The 22,662-nt window shown below is 40.5% G+C and overlaps 1 protein-coding gene across 1 annotated transcript in view; it reads left to right on the forward strand.

Moving 5' to 3' along the window:
• Positions 1-1,246: 1,246 nt before the first annotated feature.
• LTN1 (listerin E3 ubiquitin protein ligase 1) overlaps positions 1,247-22,662 on the forward strand; it is a 28,379-nt gene continuing 6,963 nt past the window's right edge. Inside the window, exons 1-21 of the mRNA XM_081908099.1 lie at positions 1,247-1,454; positions 3,223-3,426; positions 4,516-4,614; positions 5,353-5,583; positions 6,597-6,649; positions 7,305-7,485; positions 7,699-7,872; positions 8,744-8,934; positions 9,467-9,614; positions 10,718-11,485; positions 12,847-12,888; positions 13,183-13,375; positions 14,283-14,522; positions 15,625-15,778; positions 16,018-16,168; positions 16,515-16,716; positions 18,012-18,171; positions 18,409-18,513; positions 20,763-20,905; positions 21,340-21,475; positions 21,814-21,955. Coding sequence (XP_081764225.1) covers positions 1,413-1,454; positions 3,223-3,426; positions 4,516-4,614; positions 5,353-5,583; positions 6,597-6,649; positions 7,305-7,485; positions 7,699-7,872; positions 8,744-8,934; positions 9,467-9,614; positions 10,718-11,485; positions 12,847-12,888; positions 13,183-13,375; positions 14,283-14,522; positions 15,625-15,778; positions 16,018-16,168; positions 16,515-16,716; positions 18,012-18,171; positions 18,409-18,513; positions 20,763-20,905; positions 21,340-21,475; positions 21,814-21,955 — 3,759 coding nt within the window. The 5' untranslated portion in view covers positions 1,247-1,412. The remainder of the gene's footprint in view (positions 1,455-3,222; positions 3,427-4,515; positions 4,615-5,352; positions 5,584-6,596; positions 6,650-7,304; positions 7,486-7,698; positions 7,873-8,743; positions 8,935-9,466; positions 9,615-10,717; positions 11,486-12,846; positions 12,889-13,182; positions 13,376-14,282; positions 14,523-15,624; positions 15,779-16,017; positions 16,169-16,514; positions 16,717-18,011; positions 18,172-18,408; positions 18,514-20,762; positions 20,906-21,339; positions 21,476-21,813; positions 21,956-22,662) is intronic.

Below are 22,662 nucleotides of genomic sequence, written 5' to 3' on the forward strand. Positions count from 1 at the left end.
CTTCTGTGAAACTTGGAAGTTTCTGAGCGTATGCTTATATGTAGAACATCTGTAGGTCAGGAGTCTAAGGCCTCATTGTTGTCATGTGTGAATCTATAGTACAACTTTTAAGCATCCAGTATCCTAAAGCGGCATGTTACAGGGAAAATAATTAGCAATGAGCAGGCTTTCAGGAAAAGATCCACCTTACAGATCCTCCATTGAACTACCCACAATGAGCCCCCGAGTTCTCCAGTACATAATATGAACACTATCCTAATCCTAAACTGGAAAAAACCCCTCCTGTCAGATTCCATGTATGCTACTAAGATCACTTGTTTTTTAAAAGCTCTTATTTATTAGAGCACACATTAGCCTCCCATCAAGTGTCTGAGGCAGGGGTGCCAACTTGAATGAAATGTGGGGGCAGGACGGGGAGCTAAGCCCTGCCCTTCACAATCAATCGCTAGACATAGGACACGCAGTTTTAATGGCAATGTCCATCAACATGGGGTGGGGAGGGGAACCGAAGGAACCTTGGCCCCTAGGAGTTGACATCTATGGTCTGAGTGGGGTATCAGAGGAACCTACATGAGACTGAACCCTGCTGCCTGTGGCTGTGAAGATGACTTTTTTTAACAAACAAACAAAAAAAAGAACAGCACAATTATTCTTGGTGAGCAGATTGCGGACCAAAAAGTATAAACCCCAAAGTCTTGATTCTGCTGCAGAGCCCAAAGGTACAAGTATGTCCGGATTTAGGTCTGATGAGGCCCTAAGGTACTGAAGGTAATGGGGTATTTTATATGTCCATCTGTCCTATGTCAACAACAAATTGTCATCGTTTTTTGTGTTGAATATATGCTATATGTTAATTTATGGACCTAATAGCTATCTAAAGCCATTTAGCACTGTTGCTATATGTAGGTTTTATTTTATTTGTTTTTTATCTTATATTTTGGAAATGTACATCCAGGTTTTTCCCCCTTTATTTTTTGGGGGGGGGCAAGAGAGTGGGGCCCTAAGCTATGGCTTGTTTAAGCTTATGCGATTGCATGTTCTCGAAGAAGCTTGCAGTCTAATAATATCGACACGCGGGAAGAACAGAGGAAAGTGGAATAGCCCCGTCTTTAGGCTCATAAAAGTGGTTGGGACCTAGAAGGCAAACGGGGTTGAACTCATCCCCCACGAGCCGCGTCTTGAGCTCCCTTGGAAAGCTCCGAAAGCGGTTATGAAAGAGGCGTGATTCGGCGGAAGAGCAAGAATAAGCGAGGGAGGCGCGAGAGGGGAGGAGACTCCGGTCTCCGGGGGCGGCCTCTCCGCCATCGAGCCCGGAAGCGCCGTCCCTCCTTTCCCCACGTCTGTTGCCCGGGACCAGCTGCTCTGGGCCGGGCTGCCTGCTTGCTTCCGACTTCGCCGCCGCCGCCGCCGCCATGGGAGGCAAGAACAAGCAGCGAACGAAGGGCAACGTGCGGGTGAGTGAGGGGCGCGAACTGTATCCAAACGGCATCTGCTTTCTACCCTTGGCGTACACGTGTAGGAGAGCCTGTTCCCACAGCCTTCTCTTTCAAGGGCTGCGTGATTCAACGTCTGTCGGGGCAGGGAGGAGTGGGGGAAAGAGGCGGCCTATGCCAACACAAGCATCCTAAAACCCTCTCCAAAGGGAGGATGAATTCTTCCTGTGCGGGGCCTTTTAGCAGTTGCAAGTTTGTAAATATTGATTCGAGTGTGATCTGGACACTAAGGAGAGTTGAAAGCACGACAATTCTCAGAGTACAAGTTTTTTTTGGCTAGGGCTTCTTGGTTTTCTTTGCTCACGCCACGTCCATATGATCTTGACTTTGTATTTGACAATTAGTGTGGAAGAACCGCTATCCTTGGCTCCGTTTTTGAACTTACAGGAATCTGTTTCCCTCCCCACTTTGCCATAAACATGTAATGTAAAGAATGGCTCCATCCCTTTTTACTTCAGCCTCTTTCCCTGCTATTACTGTGAGTATAGCTAATCTGTGTTCAGTTAACACACTTACCTGTGTAATGTATTCCTGGTATGGTGGATAAGAGTACTGGATGTGACATGTGTTCCAATCTGTGCTTAGCCATGAAGCTCAGATCACTACACATAAACACGGGCAGCTGTATACCAAGTTGTAAATTATCAAACTAGTAATCTTGTCATCTGTCAAGTGTTAAGGAGAATTTTAGCACTCTTCTGCTCCCCAAGTTTCTAAGTTAGGTGTTGAAAAGCCCAACCAATTTACAGGTTTCTTGTGAGGATAAGGTAGTTTAAGCTCTGCAAAACCTTGATTTTTAACAGGTTTAAATGTAATTAACTGCGTAGATTTTTTGCTTTAAAATCATCCTGTTTTATCTTCCTGTTTCCCATTCCAAGCAGGAAGTAGGGGGTTTGCTTCTTACTGACACTCTACTTGTGCCACCTTTGAACTCCACATTTTTTGGAACTAGTGCAAAAAGCCCACATGTGTACAGTCCCTTGAAAAATAGAATGTGCGGACACTGTGCATAATCTGAATGTGTGGAAATCAAGGATGGGACTTGCTCGTGTGTTCCCAGTTCTTGTTCCCATGTGTTCATTCCTCCCTATAATCAGTGTTTGAACAAAGCTTCTGTTGCTTTGTTATATTTGCCTATTCCTGCTCTCCATTTCTTGTTTTCCCCATTGTTGAAATGTAGGGCAAAATCACTGTGATCTGTTCTCTGGGAACCTTCAGACTCACATGTTCTTGTTAAGCCCTGGTTTGGCTTGTTATGTGCTAACGGGGTCACTGTGTGTGTCTGGCAGGAGAGGGATGGACATGAGAGTTCCCCAGCAATGCAGTGCAAACTGTTCTAAATGTAAACATAACAAGAATCCTGTAGTAGCTGAAGGACAAATATAATTATTGTGATAATTTTAAGATTCCAGGACTCGTCGTTTTTGCTAGAACAGACTTTCATGGCTATTCTTTTGGAATTTATCTAAAAGGTAGACTTCTAGAGAGAATAGAGTTGTGAGCACAGAAAAAAGTGTTGGGCTAAGACTTGAACAAGCAGCAGTGAAACTAATGAGAATAATGGTATTGGGCCAGTTGGATTAGTTCTTTCAGTCATAAGATAAAGAATTGCAGCTGTTGGGGCACAAAAATATGCCCCAAAATGGTTGTCAGTAAACAGAAATTTTAGAATTATTCTGTAAAAGTAAGCTCTCTGTTTTTCTCTCTCTCCCTTTCTTTAAAAAAATAGCCCTCTAGCAGTGGTAGAGCAGCAGAACTTCTTGCCAAAGAACGAGGAAGTGTTCCTGGGTTTGTTGGCTTCGGCACATCTTCAAGTGACCTAGGCTATGTCCCTGCGATACAAGGCGCTGAAGAAATAGATAGCCTTGTGGATGCTGACTTTCGAATGGTGCTCAGAAAACTTTCCAAGAGAGATGTTACAACCAAATTAAAAGTAGGTTTGTTGTACTGCTCTTAAATGCCTAGTACCGTATTTTTCACCCCACAGGACGCTCCGGCCCATAGGACATACCTAGATTTGGGGGAGGGGGAAATAAAGGGAAAAAAAATTATTCCCAGCCCCCAGAACGGGTCCCAGAGCGCAGCTTCGTCATTGCTCTGGGAGCTTGCTGGGCTGGGAGGATAGCTTCCTGAAGCCTGGAGAGGGAGAGGGGTCAGTGCGCACCGACCCCTCTCACTCTCCAGGCTTCAGCAAAAGCCTGCATTCGCCCCATAGGACGCACACACATTTCCCCTTCATTTTTGGAGGGGAAAAGTGTGTCCTATAGGGCAAAAAATACGGTAATTTTTTATATGCTACTTAAAGCAAGTTTAGACAAATAACATGAGGATAGAAATACACCAGAGAAAGAAACAGTTACTTTCAGTTTATTTCTAACAAATGGTTTGTTGCACTATAGGGTGTTGTGTGATTTGTTTAGCTGCATATTTTAATGGTTAGGCAAGCCTAGGATTGCAACTTTATTTGGAATTAAGAACTTCTAAACTTGATGGGGCTTTCTTATGTAAACTAAGTATAATATCATGATGCAAGCCCCATGTATATCAACAAGAGATGTAGCTTGTTTACTCGTATATAAATCCCATTGTAACTCAGTTGAATTTACCCTCAAATAATTGTGGATAGAATTCACCCTTAGTCTTTGGGTTACCAAGTGATTCACAAGGTTCCAGGCTGTATATCCTATACATGTGTATATTCAGAAGTAAGTCCCACTGAGTTGAGTGGGACTTACTCACAGAGAAATGCATATATGCTTGCACTGATAGTAGTTGAAGGGTAGGAATGGAGGATTTCAACAAATACTTGATATCCTTCCTTTTATATGTTGTTTAGGCTTTACATGGTTTTAGCATGTTCTGTAAAATAGTTATCCAGAGCTGATGGAAAGTGATGTGGAAAAGGTTACCCCAGTCTTTAAAGTTGCATTTGTACAGACAAGTGCAGTCATAAAGCATATGGGGAGGATAATAGATTATCAGTCTTTGGAAATCATGCTCATTTTCTCTTTTTTAATTTCAGGCTATGCAAGAATTTGGAACAATGTGTAAGGAGAGAGAAACAGAGATTGTTAAAGGAGTCCTGCCTTATTGGCCTAGAATTTATTGTAAAATATCTGTTGTAAGTATTAAACTCTTGGATTATGGTGAATATGGACAGGTTTATATCTCTGACAATTGTCAAAGAAATCAGTGCATGGTTCTGTTGTACTGGCGGTGGGTATGATTAGTTTTGAAGAAAGTTTGTGACTTGGTATAGAACTACTTTGTGCTTTATGAACGACTCATATTTACAAAGGAGTATGGGAAAGCTTGAAATAATATTGTATACCTTGGTTTAGGGACATGGCTGGTGCTGTGGTCTAAGCCACAGAGCCTAGGGCTTGCCGATCAAAAGGTCGGCGGTTTGAATTCCTGCAACGAGGTGAGCTCCCGTTGCTCGGTCCCTGCTCCTGCCAACCTAGCAGTTTGAAAGCACATCAAAGTGCAAGTAGATAAATAGGTACCGCTCCAGCGGGAAGGTAAACGGCATTTCCGTGCGCTGCTCTCGTTCGCCATAAGCAGCTTAGTCATGCTGGCCACATGACCTGGAAGCTGTACGCTGGCTCCCTCGGCCAATAAAGCGAGATGAGTGCTGTAACCCCAGAGTTGTCCGCGACTGGACCTAACGGTCAGGGGTCCCTTTACCTTTACCTTGGTTTTTAAATGTCAGGATTGATGCCATGTAGCTTTTAATTTTTTGCCCCAGAAACTGAGAGACTAATATAAATACTGAGCTCTTAAGTGCTACACCTGTATAGTATGCCTGTTTATTTATATATATAGTTACCTATAGTTTCCCCCCCAATATTTATTGTAGGATCATGATCGTCGGGTCAGAGAAGCAACACAGCAAGCTTTTGAGCAGCTTATTTTGAAAGTTAAGAAACATTTGGCTCCTCATTTAAGAAGTCTTATGGGACACTGGCTGATAGCTCAGTGTGATACATACTCTCCTGCAGCGTCAGCAGCTAAAGTTGCATTTGAAAAAGCCTTTCCACCAAGCAAACAGCCTGAAGCCTTAGTATTTTGTAAAGATGAAATTCTGAATGTGAGTTTTCCAATCTGTATGACTATGTTAAAGCTTTATGTTAGTTGTGTTTTGGCTTTTTAAAAGAGTAAAAAGAACCAGGCAGAGGGTCTTCTCTGTAGTGGTGCCCGTCCTGTGGAACACCCTCCCATCAGATGTCAAAGAAATAAACAACTACCTGATGTTTAGAAGACATCTGAAGGCAGCCCTGTTTAGGGAAGCTTTTAATGACTGGTGTTTTGATGTATTTTTAATATTTTGTTGGAAGCCGCCTAGAGTGGCTGGGGAAACCCAGCCAGATGGGCGGGGTATAAATAATAAATTTTGTTGTTGTTGTCACATTAGATATACATCTAGTTTTGAGTTTGATTATTAATTACATCAAATATATATTCTGTTCTTTTCTTAATTATTTCAGATGTAGTATGGAAAGAGAAAGTTTTGTCTAAAACCAGGATCATCGTTTACACTATAGACAAACCAATTTCATAGCCCATGGTTTGAAGTGGACTTGTTTTGAGACTTAGTATTAAACTACAATCCCCAGTTCAGATGGAAAGGAAGGCTGTTATTTTACTAAAAACAAAAGAAAAGCTTTTACGTATTTTCTTGACCACACAGGAGCGGGAGGCAGGAATGTGTGAATCCAACACTTGCTGCAGCTCATACCCATCATGATACATCATAATGCATTGTGATGCTCCAATTTAGGCAGTGAATATTAGTGAGAGAGAAAGGGTGTTACAAATGCAAATTCATTTTTACTTGTTGGTCATTTTTACTTGTAGCTGCTGATATTATCAAAATAGAAGCTGTGATGCATAGTTGAGCTTGTTTAATTAAAAAAGAAAAAATACACAAAGTCACACATTTGTTCCTCATTAATTTCGAAGTGATTTGCAGTTTGGAAATTCTAAGATGAAAGAAACAAAATGTTGTAATTGTTTTGGTTTATAAAACTTAATATTAACTTTTCTATGAGAACTGTATAATTTTATTTTCCATTTAAGGACATCTAGTTGATTCTTCTCTAGGTCCTCCAAGATCACCTTTTGAAAGAAACACCTGATACACTAAGTGATCCACAGTACGTACCTCTGTATAAATATATGTAAAACTTAGAAGCATGTTTCAGATCCATTATATCAAATTATGGGAAGCATTTCTCCCTGTCCAGAATTTTGTGTGCATATATATAAAGGAGACTTCCTCATTCAGCAGCCCTTGCATGTGTGGGAGTTTTGTGTGTACCATATATCTATCTTGCTTTCAGAGCACTGCTGGATTAAAGCAATAGTATGTTTAGAACACTGCCTTCTCTTTAATATTTCACAGTCAATGCAGATTGGTCTAGTAGTTTAGTTTGCTTGTGAGAACTTATGCTTGAAAAAAATTGTTATAATTTTGCTTCCTGACAAAGGACATATGATGTCTGGAGTGAATTAGAAGATGGATTTAACTTGGTAGTGCAATATTGGTAGTGATGCTTAGTAAAAAACTTTTCATTATTTCTAAGACTAATGCTGTTTCTCAGACCTCTCAGATTGATATTTTTATGTATATGTACAATGTGAGATATTCAGAGAAGGACTAGCCTTCAGAGTGAGGTTGTGCTATCCTTTTTAACAAATGATTTAAAATCAAATATGAAAATTATGTTCATGACTGAACTGTAAAACTATAAAACAATTCTTTTGTAAATTCTTTTGTAAAACTGTAAAACAATTCTTTTGTTTTAATAGAACTGTGCCAGAGGAAGAAAGGGAGGCCAAATTCTTCCGAATTCTAACATGTTCTTTGTTAGCTTTAAAGAAATTGATTTGTATGTTACCCAGTAATGAGAATAGTTCATTGGAGGAGAAACTTAAACCTCTGCTGACTCAAAACAAATTTTGGAAATACGGGAAGCACAACTCACCACCGGTATGTTTATCTTTTTGTCCACTTTCTAAAACGGATCTTAAAAAATGGCGTCAGTCATGATTATCTGTTCTGAACCCTTTGCTTTCATTCACTTTTTTTTTTTGCTTTCATATACATTACTGAATTTTTACATGGATTGCCCTAGATATGGAGGTCATAAACCTAGTGTCTGCTTGAAAATGTTTAAATTTCCCTCTCCTTCCTCTCCTTCAGGTTCGTTCAGCTTTTTTTGAGCTGATTTCTGCTTTTTGTCAGTACATTCCTGAGTCAATGAAAGCTGAAGCTTCAAGAGTTTGCCCAGCGGTTCTTCTCAGCATTGATGACAGTGATGCCATTGTTTGCCCTGCTCTTTGGGAAGCTGCACTTCATGTCCTTACTGCTATTGAGGTAATACAGTGGGCTAAATGGAAGCATTATTTCTCACAATTCTCAGGGACTTGTTTCCAGGGGTCAGCAAACTTTTTCAGCAGGGGGCCGGTCCACTGTCCCTCAGACATTGTGGGGGGCCGGACTATATTTTGAAGAAAAATATGAACAAATTCCTATGCCCCACAAATAACCCAGAGATGCATTTTAAATAAAAGGACACATTCTATTCGTGTAAAAACATACTGATTCCTGGACCGTCTGCGGGCCGGATCTGGCCCCGGGGCCTTAGTTTGCCTACCCATGTATGCAGGCCATGCTTCTTTAATAATAATTGATATTATTCAATGCGTAGGCACAAGCTTAGTCCCACCGCATGCTTCTCTTTAGTTCAGCTAGCACACTCAAAAACCTCTGACGTTTTGACTCTTTCGTTGGACTGATAATTCACAGATCAGTTTCAGTAGATCTGTTTATGTAGACCCAGAACCCACAATTATTACAACTTGCAATTTGTGAAATGTAGGCTGAGTAGTTCTGCAAAAGTTTGATCACTTGGCTGAATATTAATTTCAAAAACGTGGAAAATTGAATCCATAAAACTATGTCATTACTTTGATGTAGAAGCAAATATTATATAGGTCCCGACTTCCTGAAAAGAGGTCTAGTTTAAGTTCTGCTTAAATATCACCGCACTTAACATTTATTTTCCTGTTGTCTCTTAGAACGTTCATTAACTTTCAAATTTGTGAGTACGTCAAATTAGCATGCTTCTTTTGCAGTGTGGCCCAGAGGGCTACTCCATGAAATAGATTGTGCATTTGTTAGATTGCTCTTTCCAAGTTAGCTGAGTAGTCTTTAATTTACTTCTGAACCTTGTGTTATTCTGTAGGATTGTTGGAGTCATGTGAATGCAAAAAAGGGAGTCCTGCCAAAAATATGGGCAGTCCTTCGAGAAGGAGGACGAGGTCTTGCTACAACTATATATCCTAATCTCCTGCCTTTCATTAGCAAGATACCTCATGGTATTACAGAACCGAAGCTGGACTATTGTAGAACATTTTTCACCACCATAATTCAAGGGTATGAACAACTAGTTCTTTCTTGATTAAAGATTGCCTTATGCGTGTTTGGAAATGAAGGGGAATGTATAGTGGGTAATATCCAAATGGGTCGTATCCAGTGGTGTTGCAGGAAGGGAGATCATTTTCACCTTCACTCCCCAGATCTACTTCACCTGCTGTGTGACACCATTAAATGCATACCATAATTTAAACACATTTTACAATTGTAGATGCTAAACAACAGTGCTCTGTATACTTCAATGCACCCATCCTACATTGATTACATTGATTGCTATTTTAAAATATTGTTCTTTGTTCTTCTAATCTAGTTCTGTGTTTCTGATTTTCCAATCAGTGCACTTTCAGCACAGTGTAAAGCTATAGCATTCATTGGGAAGAATTCAACATAGCGCTAAGGAGACCGTTCTATCAGCACAAGCTTGCAGGCATCTGCTAGTGAAAACTGTTAGTTAAATCAGGCTCTTTGATTACATTTGAATTCAAAACTATAAATGAAATTTATTATGTTTCTCAATTTTGTGTTTGTCTAGGTTGTTGACTGAAAGGGCTATGACTAGCCGTTCAGAATGTTCAGCAATCCTTTCGGCTTTCATGGAATGTTTACGATTTACAGTGCTACAGAATATAGGTGAAGAAGAAGAAGAAATTAAAATTCAAGAAATGCTTATAAATGATCAGGTATTTTTTCACGGGAATATATCATTTACTTCTAATAATTTTTAGTAATTTGAGTTTGAGCCAGTTGCCTAAATATCTGTAATGAAATGACTGAAATACTCTCTGATGCAAGGATTTTGAATAGGAGATAGCCACAAGTGGCCCTCTTCACCACCTTTATGACTGCAAAACTTCCTAGGGTAAAACAAATAAATATGTTAGATCACAGGTGGGCAACCCACAGGCTCCAAGTTCACTACCAGCTACCCAGCAACTTAAATTCCCTCCACCCCACTCCCCTGTTAGCTCACCAAGCATTCCTTACAGCCTGCCTTGAGTTACTCAAGTTACAGGCAAATTCACCCACAGTTCTCACCTGAGCTCCCAACTAGTTGCTTGGCAGACTGTAGGGAGCCCAGTTTAGACCGACTGTTGTGCTTCCCTCAGTCTGCTAAACAGCTGTTCGGTGCTGGCAAGTACACTCCCCTCACCCTGTCAATCAACTGGGGAGGGCAGCTCATGTGCATCCCCTCCAGCTCATTGTTGTTAAGGATTGTGCTAACAGTTAGCTAAATGAACTAGGTCTGTGGTAAATACCTTTCAGGATATTTATATTTATTTGTGCCTTTTCACTGCTGCTGCTGCTGTAGCTATGCCTAGGGTTGCCATCTTTCAAAAAGTAAAATCCAGGACACCTTGAAAGTTGTTGAGCTTTTCTTAGGAAGACCCCACAACTGTTGAGCTCTTTTTAGACAAACGCCAAAGCTTTGGGTGTTTACAAAAACAACCCCAAAACGGGACTTCTACTGGACACCTTCCAGAAATCCCAGACGTATGGCAGACCTAGCTATACCATTCTCTTCTCCTTCTCACAACCCCCATTTTGTTAAGTTTTCTGTTTGCTGTGACAATTTTCATTGCCTATGGCAACATCACAGCAAATTAGGTACAGTAGCAGCCTGGACACATCCCACTTCTCCCTCTCCCACCCTGCTCTTCACCATACTTGGGTGTGTGGGTGGAAATCACCAAAAGGAACGGTCACTTTTTGTAGTGACCAACATTTTCTACATCATGCCCTAGTTTAATCTCTGCACTAAAATGAATGTATTTTCTCTTTACAGCTAGTTCCCCTCATTGACACAGTGATTAAAGAGCCCAGGTTACAAAATGGACCTTTGTTTTTTGAGGTAGCAGACGCCTTGCGCTTTTGGAACATGCGAGCAGAAATTTCAAGTGGTGATGGAGCTGCTCCCACTTTCCGGAGAATATTGTCGGACTTTTGGGATGGCCTTTCAACCATATGTGTAGGGCACATTGATGTAATAGACGCAGATGAGAAATCTTTGGCTGCTGTGTCCTCTTTGCTACAAATCCTTCAGAACCCAGAAAATAAGATAAAACCAAGCAGAAGAAAAGCTGTGAAGATCAGGTTTGCAGAAGATGATGAAGCTGAAAGCAACACTGAACATGAAAATTGTGTTGATATGAGAAGCAGCAGTGATCCTGGCACTCTTATTCATGCACAACATCTTTCCCCTCTACAGAAAGAGCCTTTAGAAGATTTAGTTTGTAAACTTGCAGAACTGAGTATTGTGTATACCAATGAACAAAGGTCTGACCGGCACTTGAAGTTCCTCTCTGCTCTCCTCAGTAACTTTGCCTCCAGTCGAGTTTTCCAGGTTCTGTTGGAGAATAGGACCAGTATTCAGGAAGTTGCAAAGCTTCAGTATGAAAATCCTTCTATCCAATTTCTCTATGAAAATCTAATTGGTTGGCTGAAAGAAGACTGGAGAAAAGAGACAGATTTCTTGGTTGATATTTTGTATAGTGTCCTCCATTGCTGCAGCAGTGCCCCAGAGAGAGAAAACATTCTAAATGACTTAACAAAGGTACGCTTTCTTAAAAGTAAGTTTCATAGAATTGTAGAGTTGGAAGGGACCACAAGGATATTCTAGTCCAGCCCCCTGCAATGCAGGAATCCTTCACCCAGTGAGGGGCTCGGACCCACAGCCCTGAGATTAAAAGTCTCATGCTTACCTAACCAACTGAACTACAGTCATACCTCAGGTTGCGATAGCTGCGGGTTGCACATTTTCGGGTTACGGACACACCGAGACTCAGAATTACCGGAACGGGTTACTTCCCGTTTTTGGCGCATGCGCAGAAGCGCCGAATCGCATCATGCACATGTGCAGACACGGGTTGCGAACGTGCCTCCCGCACGGATCACGTTCGCAACCCGAGGTTCCACTGTATTTGATTTGCTATGATTTGGTACACTGGTGGTGAGTTTAACAGTTTGGATCAATTTTCTCTTATGTAATTTGAGATTTGGAATGAAACATTTTGGATATTTAGGATTGGAATAGAATAATTTGGTAGCAGTAATATAGTTTCATAAGCAGATGCTGATCAGTTTTTTAAGAAAAACATGTCTAATACTAACCTATGCCAATTTATTCATTTCATATTGAAATTTAGAAAGTTAGGGTTGTATCCAACACAGCACAAGTGGAGATCCACTTATACAACAGGGCTTCCCCTTCCTTTCCTTTTTTCCATGCACCCCCAAATTGCCCAGTTTGTTCTCTCTCAACCACCTGGAGCAGATTTTGAGGATGAGTTAGGGGTTGCACAAAAAAGAAAAGGAGGGGGATATTTAGTGACGCAAGTGGGAGTCTACTGCACAAGCAGAACAGCAATGTGGGACACAACTCTGCTTTCCCACCCAAAGGATCCTCAAAAAGTTCAATTAAAAAAATTAGCAAACTTTTAGAAATCGAGAGGAGCACACAAGCAAAATCAGTAGCATGATCAGTCACCTGGGGCAGAGGGTTCCACTGTCTGGGTGCTGCAGCTGAGAAGGCTCTGTCCCACATTTCCACCTGCCATGCTTCTGATGACAGTGCGACATGGCTACTTTAAGGGGGGAAATGTGCCACAGGCAGAACCACTCGCAAGGAAGCCTCTCAGATTGGCACTCATGAGAACAGATCTTCTGAAGAAACAGTCCAGTTATACTAAGCAAAGGGGAGGAGGGAGTTATCTTGCAGCAGATTTATGTGTACGTTTGTAAAAATATTTGTATCCCTGCAAGGAGCTCAACTTAGGAAAGATTTGAACCTAAGAGTACCTTAGTCCAGTACTCTAACCATTATGCTGCATTGGCTATAAATGTTAAACTTTTCACACAAATTGTTTCTGCTTATCACATTGTTGATGTTCTCTCTTTTTTCCGTTTTTGTTTCAGATGGATCTGAAATGGAATATTCTTCTTCAGATAATTCAAAAGGTATATGCAAGATTTTTGTTGGTTTTTTTACACATACTAGTTTTGTATCCAGAGAAGCACGAATTTAAGATTATTTAAACAGACAGTTTTATTGCACTTTATGTAAATATCTGTCCCATTTTCTGTGTGTGTGTGCTTAAGATGAAAAAGCCCTTTCTGTGCTGAATCACTTGCACAATTGGTAATTAACTATAGACACATCTCTATATAATTTATAATAAGTAGTATAGTATATTTGAACATTAAATAATTAAACCACCACTAAAATATACTTTGGTATTTTTAATGTTTTAGGCATGTTCAAACTCAGAGAAACATTCATTGAGTTCTGCTTGGCTGAAAGGAGATGTGTTAGGAGAAAAGCTTGTAACTCTGGCTGATGACTTGTGCAACACAAGTTTGAAAACGACAGTAGCTTCAGCAGAATCTTTTCATTCAGAAAGATGGACTCTTCTAAGCTTGGTGTTATCTCAGCTTATTAAAAATGGTAGGTGACTTCAGTTTACCCGAGGAAAGAATAAAATTAACTGCAAGAGCTGGCAGACAGGCTTGTCATGGGTGGGAAGTATGAGACAATGGTGGTGTTAAGGTGAATAATATAATATTGCATTTATTCTTTATAAGATCCCAGTAAGAAGCCAAGGTTCAGGGCTTCAGAGATACGGAATGCCAAAAGCAAGTAGCTGATTAACATACACTTGGCAGAGATCTTGCTAGCCAGTTGACCAAGATCAAGTCTATGTCTGAACCATAGCTAAGGATTTTTGTACATGGGAAAGACTCTTTGACTCATATGCTCACTATTTCATTCCTTGAGATTTTCACGACTGTACCCATGCATTAAGTCAGAAGACTAACTATCTGGATCTGATAAACTTAGCTCCACATAGGAACACTTTTGCAGAAATTAGATTTAATATGATGCCCTCTGCTTTTTTGGATGGTCATTGTAAGAAATTATGCTTCAGACAACATATTTTGTAAAAACCGTCACAGAGGATATTGTTCATTATATTATTCAGTGCCCACTTTATAAAGATCCCCATGAAAAATATTTGTTGGAGATTAGTTTCAGGGAGAACTTTGTTTCACCTAGTAAGTTTGTGTGTTCCTTTATCAAACAGCAAAAAAGCAAACAAAGTAACATAATTTTCATTATTTGTGTTGGGGACCAGGAAATTGAGAGCTAAATTTCTACTCAATGCTACATGTGTTTTTTGTTTCTATTTTTTAATGGCTTATAGCTAAACAAGTGCAGTATTACCTACCTATCTGCCAAAGGAAGAATCTCAGAGCTGCTGGCCTAGTTTCCTCAGGCTGTAAGCACTGTAATTTCAGCATGCACACATTGATCATGGAGTAACTTAAAATGTGCCTTTTTTTTTAATCAATAGAGTCCTTGATTGGTGAAGTTTATGTTAAAAGGATTATTGATAAACTTCAAGCAGCTCTGTCTAAAGCAAAGGATCTTTCAGAAGCTGGAAACACAGAACCATCGGTGTCTTTCATCTGTGACATAGCCTCTAACTTTTTCAGCTCAGTTAAAGGATGCTTGTTGATGCCATCATCAGAAGATTTGTTGCTCACCATTTTCCAGTTGTGTGCACAAAGCCAGGATACAACACATTTGTCAGGTATTGCACAATAAGTATATGTTGATGATACCATATGCTGGACTATGACTCTCATCTCCCCTGGCCATTGACTATGCTACTAAGGCTGATGAGAGTTGGAGTTTAACAGTATCTTTCAGCTTCTTTCCATTTGCACAATAGAACTTCCATGGGGGAAGGGCTATAGGTCAGTGATAGAGCATTTGCTTTACTAGCAGAAGGTCCCTGGCTGAATTCCTAGCACCTCCAAATAGACTGTGGTTTGGGGGAAATGGTCTCCCAAGTCAAATGGGGAGGCCTGGCAGGCCAAATTTAGCCCATAGACTGGAGGTTTCCCACCCATGGTATAGACAACTCAGTATAAGGCAACTTCCTGTGTTGCTATGTTCCTCTTCTGGTGCATTCAGCTGAAGCAAAATATTGCTTCCAGTAATGCCTAAGTGCTGGTGATCATCCCTGAACGCTCTGGAAGTGGCAGTTCCAACATTCAAGTGAAGAGAAGCTGGCATGAGGTGAGGGAATACAGAGGAAAGATTCTATCCTCTGAAAGTTGTCACTACTGACAGAGAAGCGGACACAGAGCAATGGATCCAAACTACAAGAAAGAAGATTCCACCTAAACATTAGGGAGAACTTCCTGACAGTAAGAGCTGTTCGACAGTGGAATTTGCTGCCAAGGAGTGTGGTGGAGTCTCCTTCTTTAGAGGTCTTTAAGCAGAGGCTTGACAACCATATGTCAGGAGTGCTCTGATGGTGTTTCCTGCTTGGCAGGGGGTTGGACTCGATGGCCCTTGTGGTCTCTTCCAACTCTATGATTCTATGATTCTATGATTCTACATTGACTTAAGGCATGGAGCAAGGGAGCTGGCTCAGTTGGGAGCTGCGGCCTCAAGGTGCCTGGACTGCCTTGAGGTGGCACTTCCCAAAGCCTTTGTGAGGCATATGGTGTGTGTGTGTGTGTTGCGGATTGCATGTGTGTAGCTTCCATGAGTATGTGAGGGGGTGATCCCATGCTCAAGGATAGGATTCTACTCTTATGCTAATGGATTTAGCAGTATGACTAATGCTTCCCCATTATGCTCAGAAGTTAAAATGTTCAGCCATTTTTTTTTTATTGATGTAGATTTCCTTGTGAATAAGCTGAAGCACACATGGTTCTGTGGCTTAACTTCACTTGTGCAACATCTTAGCGATATGCATAAAGACAGCACCTTCCTGCAGAGATCTGCATTTTGGGTCAAGAACCAACTTCAGTCCTCAACGCTGGATGTTAAAAGGTAAGCAGTGCGCTGCTTAATTTCTTTGCTGGGGCTACCACAATTTTAAAAAGGCTTCGTCTTTTCACCAGGATTTAAAATCAAGATTTGAAAGTGGTTTCAAAACCTAGTTAAAATGAAATTGTTATGAAATTCAGTGGTGCCGTAATAATGGAGGTGTGAGTCTTAACATTCAAGGTATGTCATTGTATGGAAAGATGTGAAATACGTTATTTTTTAATTACCTGGTTTCTTCACAGTTTGCAGGTTTTGATCACAGCAGTTCATGACTTGTTGACTAAACTTTTGGAGGCTGATAAAGTTCCTACTTATACTCTGAAGGATTATTTTGATTGGCTCACTCCAAGTGAGTCTGAATGGGAAAAGATGCGGGGATCTCTATCCAATGAGGTATATAAGTTTCCACAGTGTCATTGTACAGTGAATAGTTACTGTCAGCATTTGCAGTTAACTTCTTGGGACCAATTTTTTGTTGCGGCTAAAGCAACATGAACGAGCAGGCCACCAGATTCTGCATGAAGAGCGCATGTTATCTATGTGCCGTAAATATGTCTCTTGATAATTAGTTTTATGTGTTAATTTTTAACTATTGTCAATTGTTGCTAACTGTTATATTAAAATGTATAATATCAATGCAACATTCCTATTATGTGAACAGTAATGAAAAAATTACAATCTTGTATGACTCTGGGGGAAAATGAAATTCAATTTTTTTACTTCCTATGTGTTGCTGTAGTGGTTAAAGAAACCACTTTTGGAAGGAAGACTGAGTATGAATTGTGAAATACCTGAAATGGTGAAAGATCAGAAGCTTTCTTTCATGGGAAAACTTCCAAGCCACCTATGTACTGCAGCTCTGTTAAGCAGAATGACACTATTAATACTGGGAAAAGGGGTTGAAAACCATGAAGTGGAAAGAAGCAAAATTGAAAATATCAGTAAGTGACAAAAAAGAAAGAAATCAAACTTTAAAAATCTTATTGTTTGTGATTTATAATTTATTTTCTGACCAGTTTCTGTAGGGTCCTGTTGTCAAACAGAAGTGTGACATACATTTATTTATGTAAAATATTTTTAAGGGACAACTGATATTTGAAAACTCTGAATTGATAAAGATATGCTAGGATTATAATTGAGTGGCATTTGTCATGCTTTCTGTGTTATGATTTACACTAGGCTTGTGTGTACATAACTTGAAATCACAGTTGGTTTAAAAGTGAATGTTCTGTGTATGGGTTGAAAATCACAGCAGCATAGCTCCTCCCTCCCTGTTGCTGCTGCCAGGAGCTAAGCGGTGGTTTGTCTTAGCATTATGTTCATTGTTTCCCAGACTCGATGTTTGTCTCCCTCAAACAAGCCACAAGTGGTAAGGCCAGAACAAAGCTTGATTACAACTTGAGGTTTGTATGGAAAAAGGCAAACAATGAGCACAGGTTCAAATGCAACTTAAACCAAACCATGCCTTAGCCCCTGGCAGCAGTGACCACAGTAGGAGCAGAGAAGGAGTGAAGCAGCCATATTTTTTGCTCTGTGCATGCTGTGTGTTTGCCTTTAAACTAGATGTGGGGAACATTTGGCTCTTTAAGATCTTGCTAAAGTAAAACACCCACCATCCCTGGTCATTGGTCATGCTTGCTGGGGCTGCTGGAAGGGGTTGTTCAGCAACATCTGGAGAGCCAATGGTTCCCAACCTTTGCTTTAAACCACAGTTAACCTTAACTGGTTTACAGTGGCACATGAAACAGGCCACTGTGGTTTATTGCACAGAACTCCTACGTGCACAGGCGTCCCTGTTTATTTTAATTGTAGGGCAGAAAGCTCTTTTGTGTACATGGAGACGCCTCCTCTTTTGAAATGAATAGGAAATACCTTGTGTGTGAAAGCTTTCAGTGTCATAAAAGTTCTGATATGAACAAGGAACTCCTGCCCTGCACAGTCTATTGTGTAGTCTAATAAGTGGAGTGTTGGATTTAGAATTAGGTGACAAACGCATATATCCCCATCTCTGAGGTTCAATTTACCTATCTGTAAAAGGAGATTATAGTTGATTTATGGGATAATAGAAATTTGAAACATGTATATTAAAAGGACATTATATAAACAGTTTCCCCGGGAGATTGTTGCAGTATAAATTTTACCATGTTCAATTATATGTTTAATAACTATTACAAGGTTAGCAACAAATTCATTTGCTGGATTATACTATTCAGATATTGTTCTGTTGTTATTCTAGTTGCAGAACAGCTATATGCCTTACAGTGGATTGAAGAATTAGCAAACCCACCCAGCATTCTTACTGAATTCCTTCACCACCTGCAAGTAATGGATATTTCATGTGAAAAATTATGCATACTCACTAATACAAATGGCCTATTAAGAATATTATTCAATAGGTAGGTTTTTTTTTATTTTTGAAATCATTGTTTCTCAAAAAACAAACAATTGTTTCTCAAACAGCTTTCATTAGAAAGCAACAAATATCCCAGTTCTTCCTGTTCAGGTATCACTTTTGTTATCTAATCTGAAGTTTGTCTCCTTGTGAATTGTTCACATCAAGAATAAATAAAAATGAACATTTATCTTGTCTTTAAAGAAACCAGATTTATCACAGAAACTTTATTATTCCATAGATCAAAAGACTGTGGACGACTTTGGGCCTTAACCATGGCTAAATTGATAAAAACTGAGAATATTGCATCCTGTGAGATAAAAGGACTATTCGGTACATCAGAAAGGTACGATAGTAGGCTTGTAGTTTTTTTTAGACTATGATCACACCTACTGCTGCCCCATTGATTAAAGTAGGAAATGGGAGGAAAGGCCCACATTGTGTCTCACATTATAAAGAAAGAGGATATGTCCAGCAATGCTCTGGTCCAAAATCAGATGGCAGTGATAAAAGTGCATATTAGTGATCATATAACTGGCTGTTTGGATTTTCAAGCTTTGCTCCAAATTGGAGCCACTCTATGATAAAGACCTTCCCCCTCTTCAAGAGAAGCACATGTGTCACATGAGTATGAGGTGGAAATGATGTTTCACTGCACCTGGTCCCTAAACAACATAGACAATAAACAACAATAGCTGTGAATTTGGATGGAATTAATTCACCTATAACATATATCATGCATCATGACTAGGATGAAATATGGTTGTTGGGTCATAATTTGTTGGCTACAAGTAGCGCAAAACAGTAAAAATATTCTATATTGTTGATACGTACTTAGATATTTGGTGGTGCACGTGCTGCTTTTGGTGCCAAAAGGGGGTGGAATGGGGCGGAACAGACTGATGGACATCCCGCTGACATGCGCGGCGTCCAGGAACGCAACCCTCGTGCGAGTGGGAAGTTGTCTGTACTGTCTTTCAGGCCATAACACCTTAAGGTGGCTCACATAATAAAACATTTAAAATCCATATTTTTTTCTTTCCCCCCATCCCCAACAACAGTGCCATATACCCTCCTGCCCCTATTTTAAAGTGATAAAATAGAAAATATAATAGTAAAATACTGGCAAATTATATTACCGTATTTTTCGCCCTATAGGACACACTTTCCCCCCTCCAAAAATGAAGGGGAAATCTGGGTGCGTCCTATGGAGTGAATGCAGGCTTTTGCTGAAGCTTGGAGAGCGAGAGGGGTTGGTGCGCACCGACCCGTCTCGCTCTCCAGGCTTCAGGAAGACATCTGCAGCCTAGGCAGCCCTGCGGGAGGTCCCGCAGGGATGTCTAGGCTGCGGATAGCAACCTGCTTCCCAGAGCGTTGGGCGCCCTGAAAGCAGAGCGCCCGGCGCTTCGGGAACACATCCGCAGCCTAGGCAGCCCTGCAGGAGTTCCCCGCAGGGCTCCCCACGCTGCGGATAGCAGCCTGCCGCCCGGCGCGCGGGACACTCTGAAGCAGAGCGCCCCGCACGCCGGATAGACATCCGTAGTGTGGGGAGCCTTGCAGGAGTTCCCCGCAGGGCTCCCCATGCTGCGGATAGCAGCCTGCCGCCCGGTGCGCAAGCCACTCTGAAGCAGAGCGCCCCTCGCGCCGGGCAGACATCGGCCAGCCTCACAAGCTCGGGGGACAGCAGGGAGGCGCAGCGCCGCCATCCCGCTGTTCCTCGACCTGGTTCGGTTTCCCCGACCTGCTTTTGGGGGGGAAATAAAGGAATCCCCCCCTTTATTTCCCCCCCAAAAAACCTATGTGCGTCCTGTGGGACGGAGCGTCCTATGGGACGAAAAATACGGTACATGAACCCGGTCCAGCCTCAATTCTATCATTTAAAAGTGTGGTTAAAAGCTAGGTATTTAGAGTCTTTAAACAATCAACAGGAGAGCCAACTGCTCTTTCCATGTGTTCCATAATGATGGGGACAGCACTGAAAATGCCATGTCTTCTGTAACCACCAGCCTTATTGATGTTGCTTACGGTTCTGCAAGAAGAGCTTTTATAGCTGATCTTAAGGCACAGTCGTATGGGAGCAGGCGATCTTTCAGATAGCCCAAGTCAAATAGGGCTTTAAAGGTAACCAGCACTTTGCCACGGCTCTTCTGGGCCCAAGTCAATCAGTTCAGCTGGTACAGAGTTGGAGTTGCATGCTCTCTCCTGACATCAGTTCACTATTTCTACAGTTTCCCTAAGCCTAGTAGGTATAAATGATGAGTGGCAGAGCTGTTGAAGATGCTTTTGCCTGATCATCTTGGTTACTTCACATAGATGTTAAATAGCATGAGAAACAGAAATGGAACATCTTTAGCATTTCTGATTCCCCTCCACCTCTGTTCCTATATGCTTTACTTCCCTTTGGTGGAGAGTCCTGTCTGTTTCAAATAAATGCTCTGGGGGTCCTGGTTTTTGGTTGTGCAAATCCTATTTCTTCATAAAATTCTGCAACAAAACCTTCCCTGTTTCATGGCCTTTCTGAATTACTTTGCATTTTATCTGTGGACATCATACTGATTTCCAGATTGTCTGCTGATGTGTCATTTTCTTGGACAGGTTTTTTCCATTAACGGAAGGCAACTTGCACACGCTTCAGAATCTGTCTCCATTTTTACTTCAGGAAGACAAGGAAGAGCTTGTCATTCAGTGCACTGCTAAACTAATGACCTGCAATGAAAGTGGGCTTTACAGTACTGATGGTCAGTGCTTTAAATGTTATCTCCAATGTTTCATTAGCTTGTAGGAGTCAGATTTTTAATGCACCAATTTAATTAGATGTTTGCTTGCCTTTGAGAATTGCTTCTGTTCTTCAAGAGAGAGGAAAAGGTTCTTGACGAATCAGTGTATTGTTAAGTGCTTTTTCCAAGGTGCATATTATTAAGCGTACTCATTAGATAAATGGTAAATCTAAGTTTCTTTTATACAACTTCTGATTTATTACAGATTGAAGAAAATGCAATATGGAGGCCCTTTTAAAAGCTGAACGTTAGGAATTATTTAACTTACCTTTTTCTGATCTTGCATCCTACCACCGGTGTTCACATCTTGTCCTGCTTCTAATTTACTGCTTTTCTTGTTGTTTTCAATAACATTTAATGTGATATTTTAAATCTAGCATTTGACTCTGTTTTAGGAGCTTTTGGATACCTTGCTATTTTAAATTCCTGCTTGAATTGTGGAAGCATTGATTGTGGAGATCTCATGCCTGGAATATTAAAAATCATCATATCCTGGCGAAATGACTATGAGGACAGCTTTCTTTTTAGCTGGTGGGTTTTAGCTTTATTACAGTTTTATTATGACTGGTCTGTGTTGCACGGTTGAAATGGTTATATTTATAATAGGGCTGCAATTCAATTAAATAACTGTTTGAAATTTGTGTAAGTAGAAACAATATTTCGGTAGCAAGAAGCATACTTTTCTTTTTAGAGGAACTCCCTTTGTCTTAATAGGCATTATCTTAGCAGAGGTATTCCTCCTGTGTGTGAGAGAAGGGGAAATTCCTCTTTGCTTTCTGCAGTGTTCACAAATATTGGAAAAAAAATACTTTACAAAATCTGCTGCCTGATTAATTTTCGTTTTTGTAATTTTCCTCCCTGCCCCCCAGCAATCTACGGGAAGGAAGCCCACAGGTGCTTGGCTTGAACATAGAGATGATCCGGTTTATTTCTTTGTTGCTGAATGATCCTTCCTCTTTGCTGGAGAGTGAGTGGGATTTTGTCATGTGTTCCATGCTGGCCTGGTTAGAGGTAAGAAGCAAACTTAAATGTAGGGAATGATATTAAGGCCTCTGCATGAAGTCTTGAGAGTGCAGATATTTTTCTTTGTGAATCCACTGGGTGGCAGTTCCTGCCTTTGAGAAATCTAAAATATGCGGCAACAGCCTATCATGTAAACTTAAGTAATATTATTGTATGGTTTTACTGTAAAATTGGCTACAGTAAATGTTTTGAACTTTTATGAAGCAAAAATTTCAGAACACATTTAAGATTATCCTGAGCTCAATCTAGTCCCTTGCACCAGTTCCACAACATGTTCAACAAAACATAACTGGTAGTTTATTTTGCTAAAATATGCTTAACTGATAAATGTTACACCTGACCTTGTACAAAGAGGTATGGATAAAAATGTGGAACAAGAATCATGTCAAAATGAGGGTAAAAGAAGAAATATAGAACATAGAATCGTAGAATTGGAAAAAGGGACCACGAGGCTCTAAACCCCTACAATATCTTACCAAACTCTTACCAACAGATAGATCCTGCCATTCTCTTTATCATTAGAGAGAGAAAAGACTATTGGAATCTATTTTCATACTTAACGAAATTGCTTTGATTTGTTATAGAAGGGTTTGTTGTCATTAAACTTTTAAGAAAATGCGTAACTTTTAGATTAAAATTATTATTTGAATGGGTGTTATTAAAATTCCTGGTTGTTTTTTTTTAAAAAGGAAAAA

This window comes from Podarcis melisellensis (genome assembly GCF_964234715.1).
Source record: "Podarcis melisellensis genome assembly, chromosome: 4".
NCBI lineage: Eukaryota > Metazoa > Chordata > Lepidosauria > Squamata > Lacertidae > Podarcis > Podarcis melisellensis.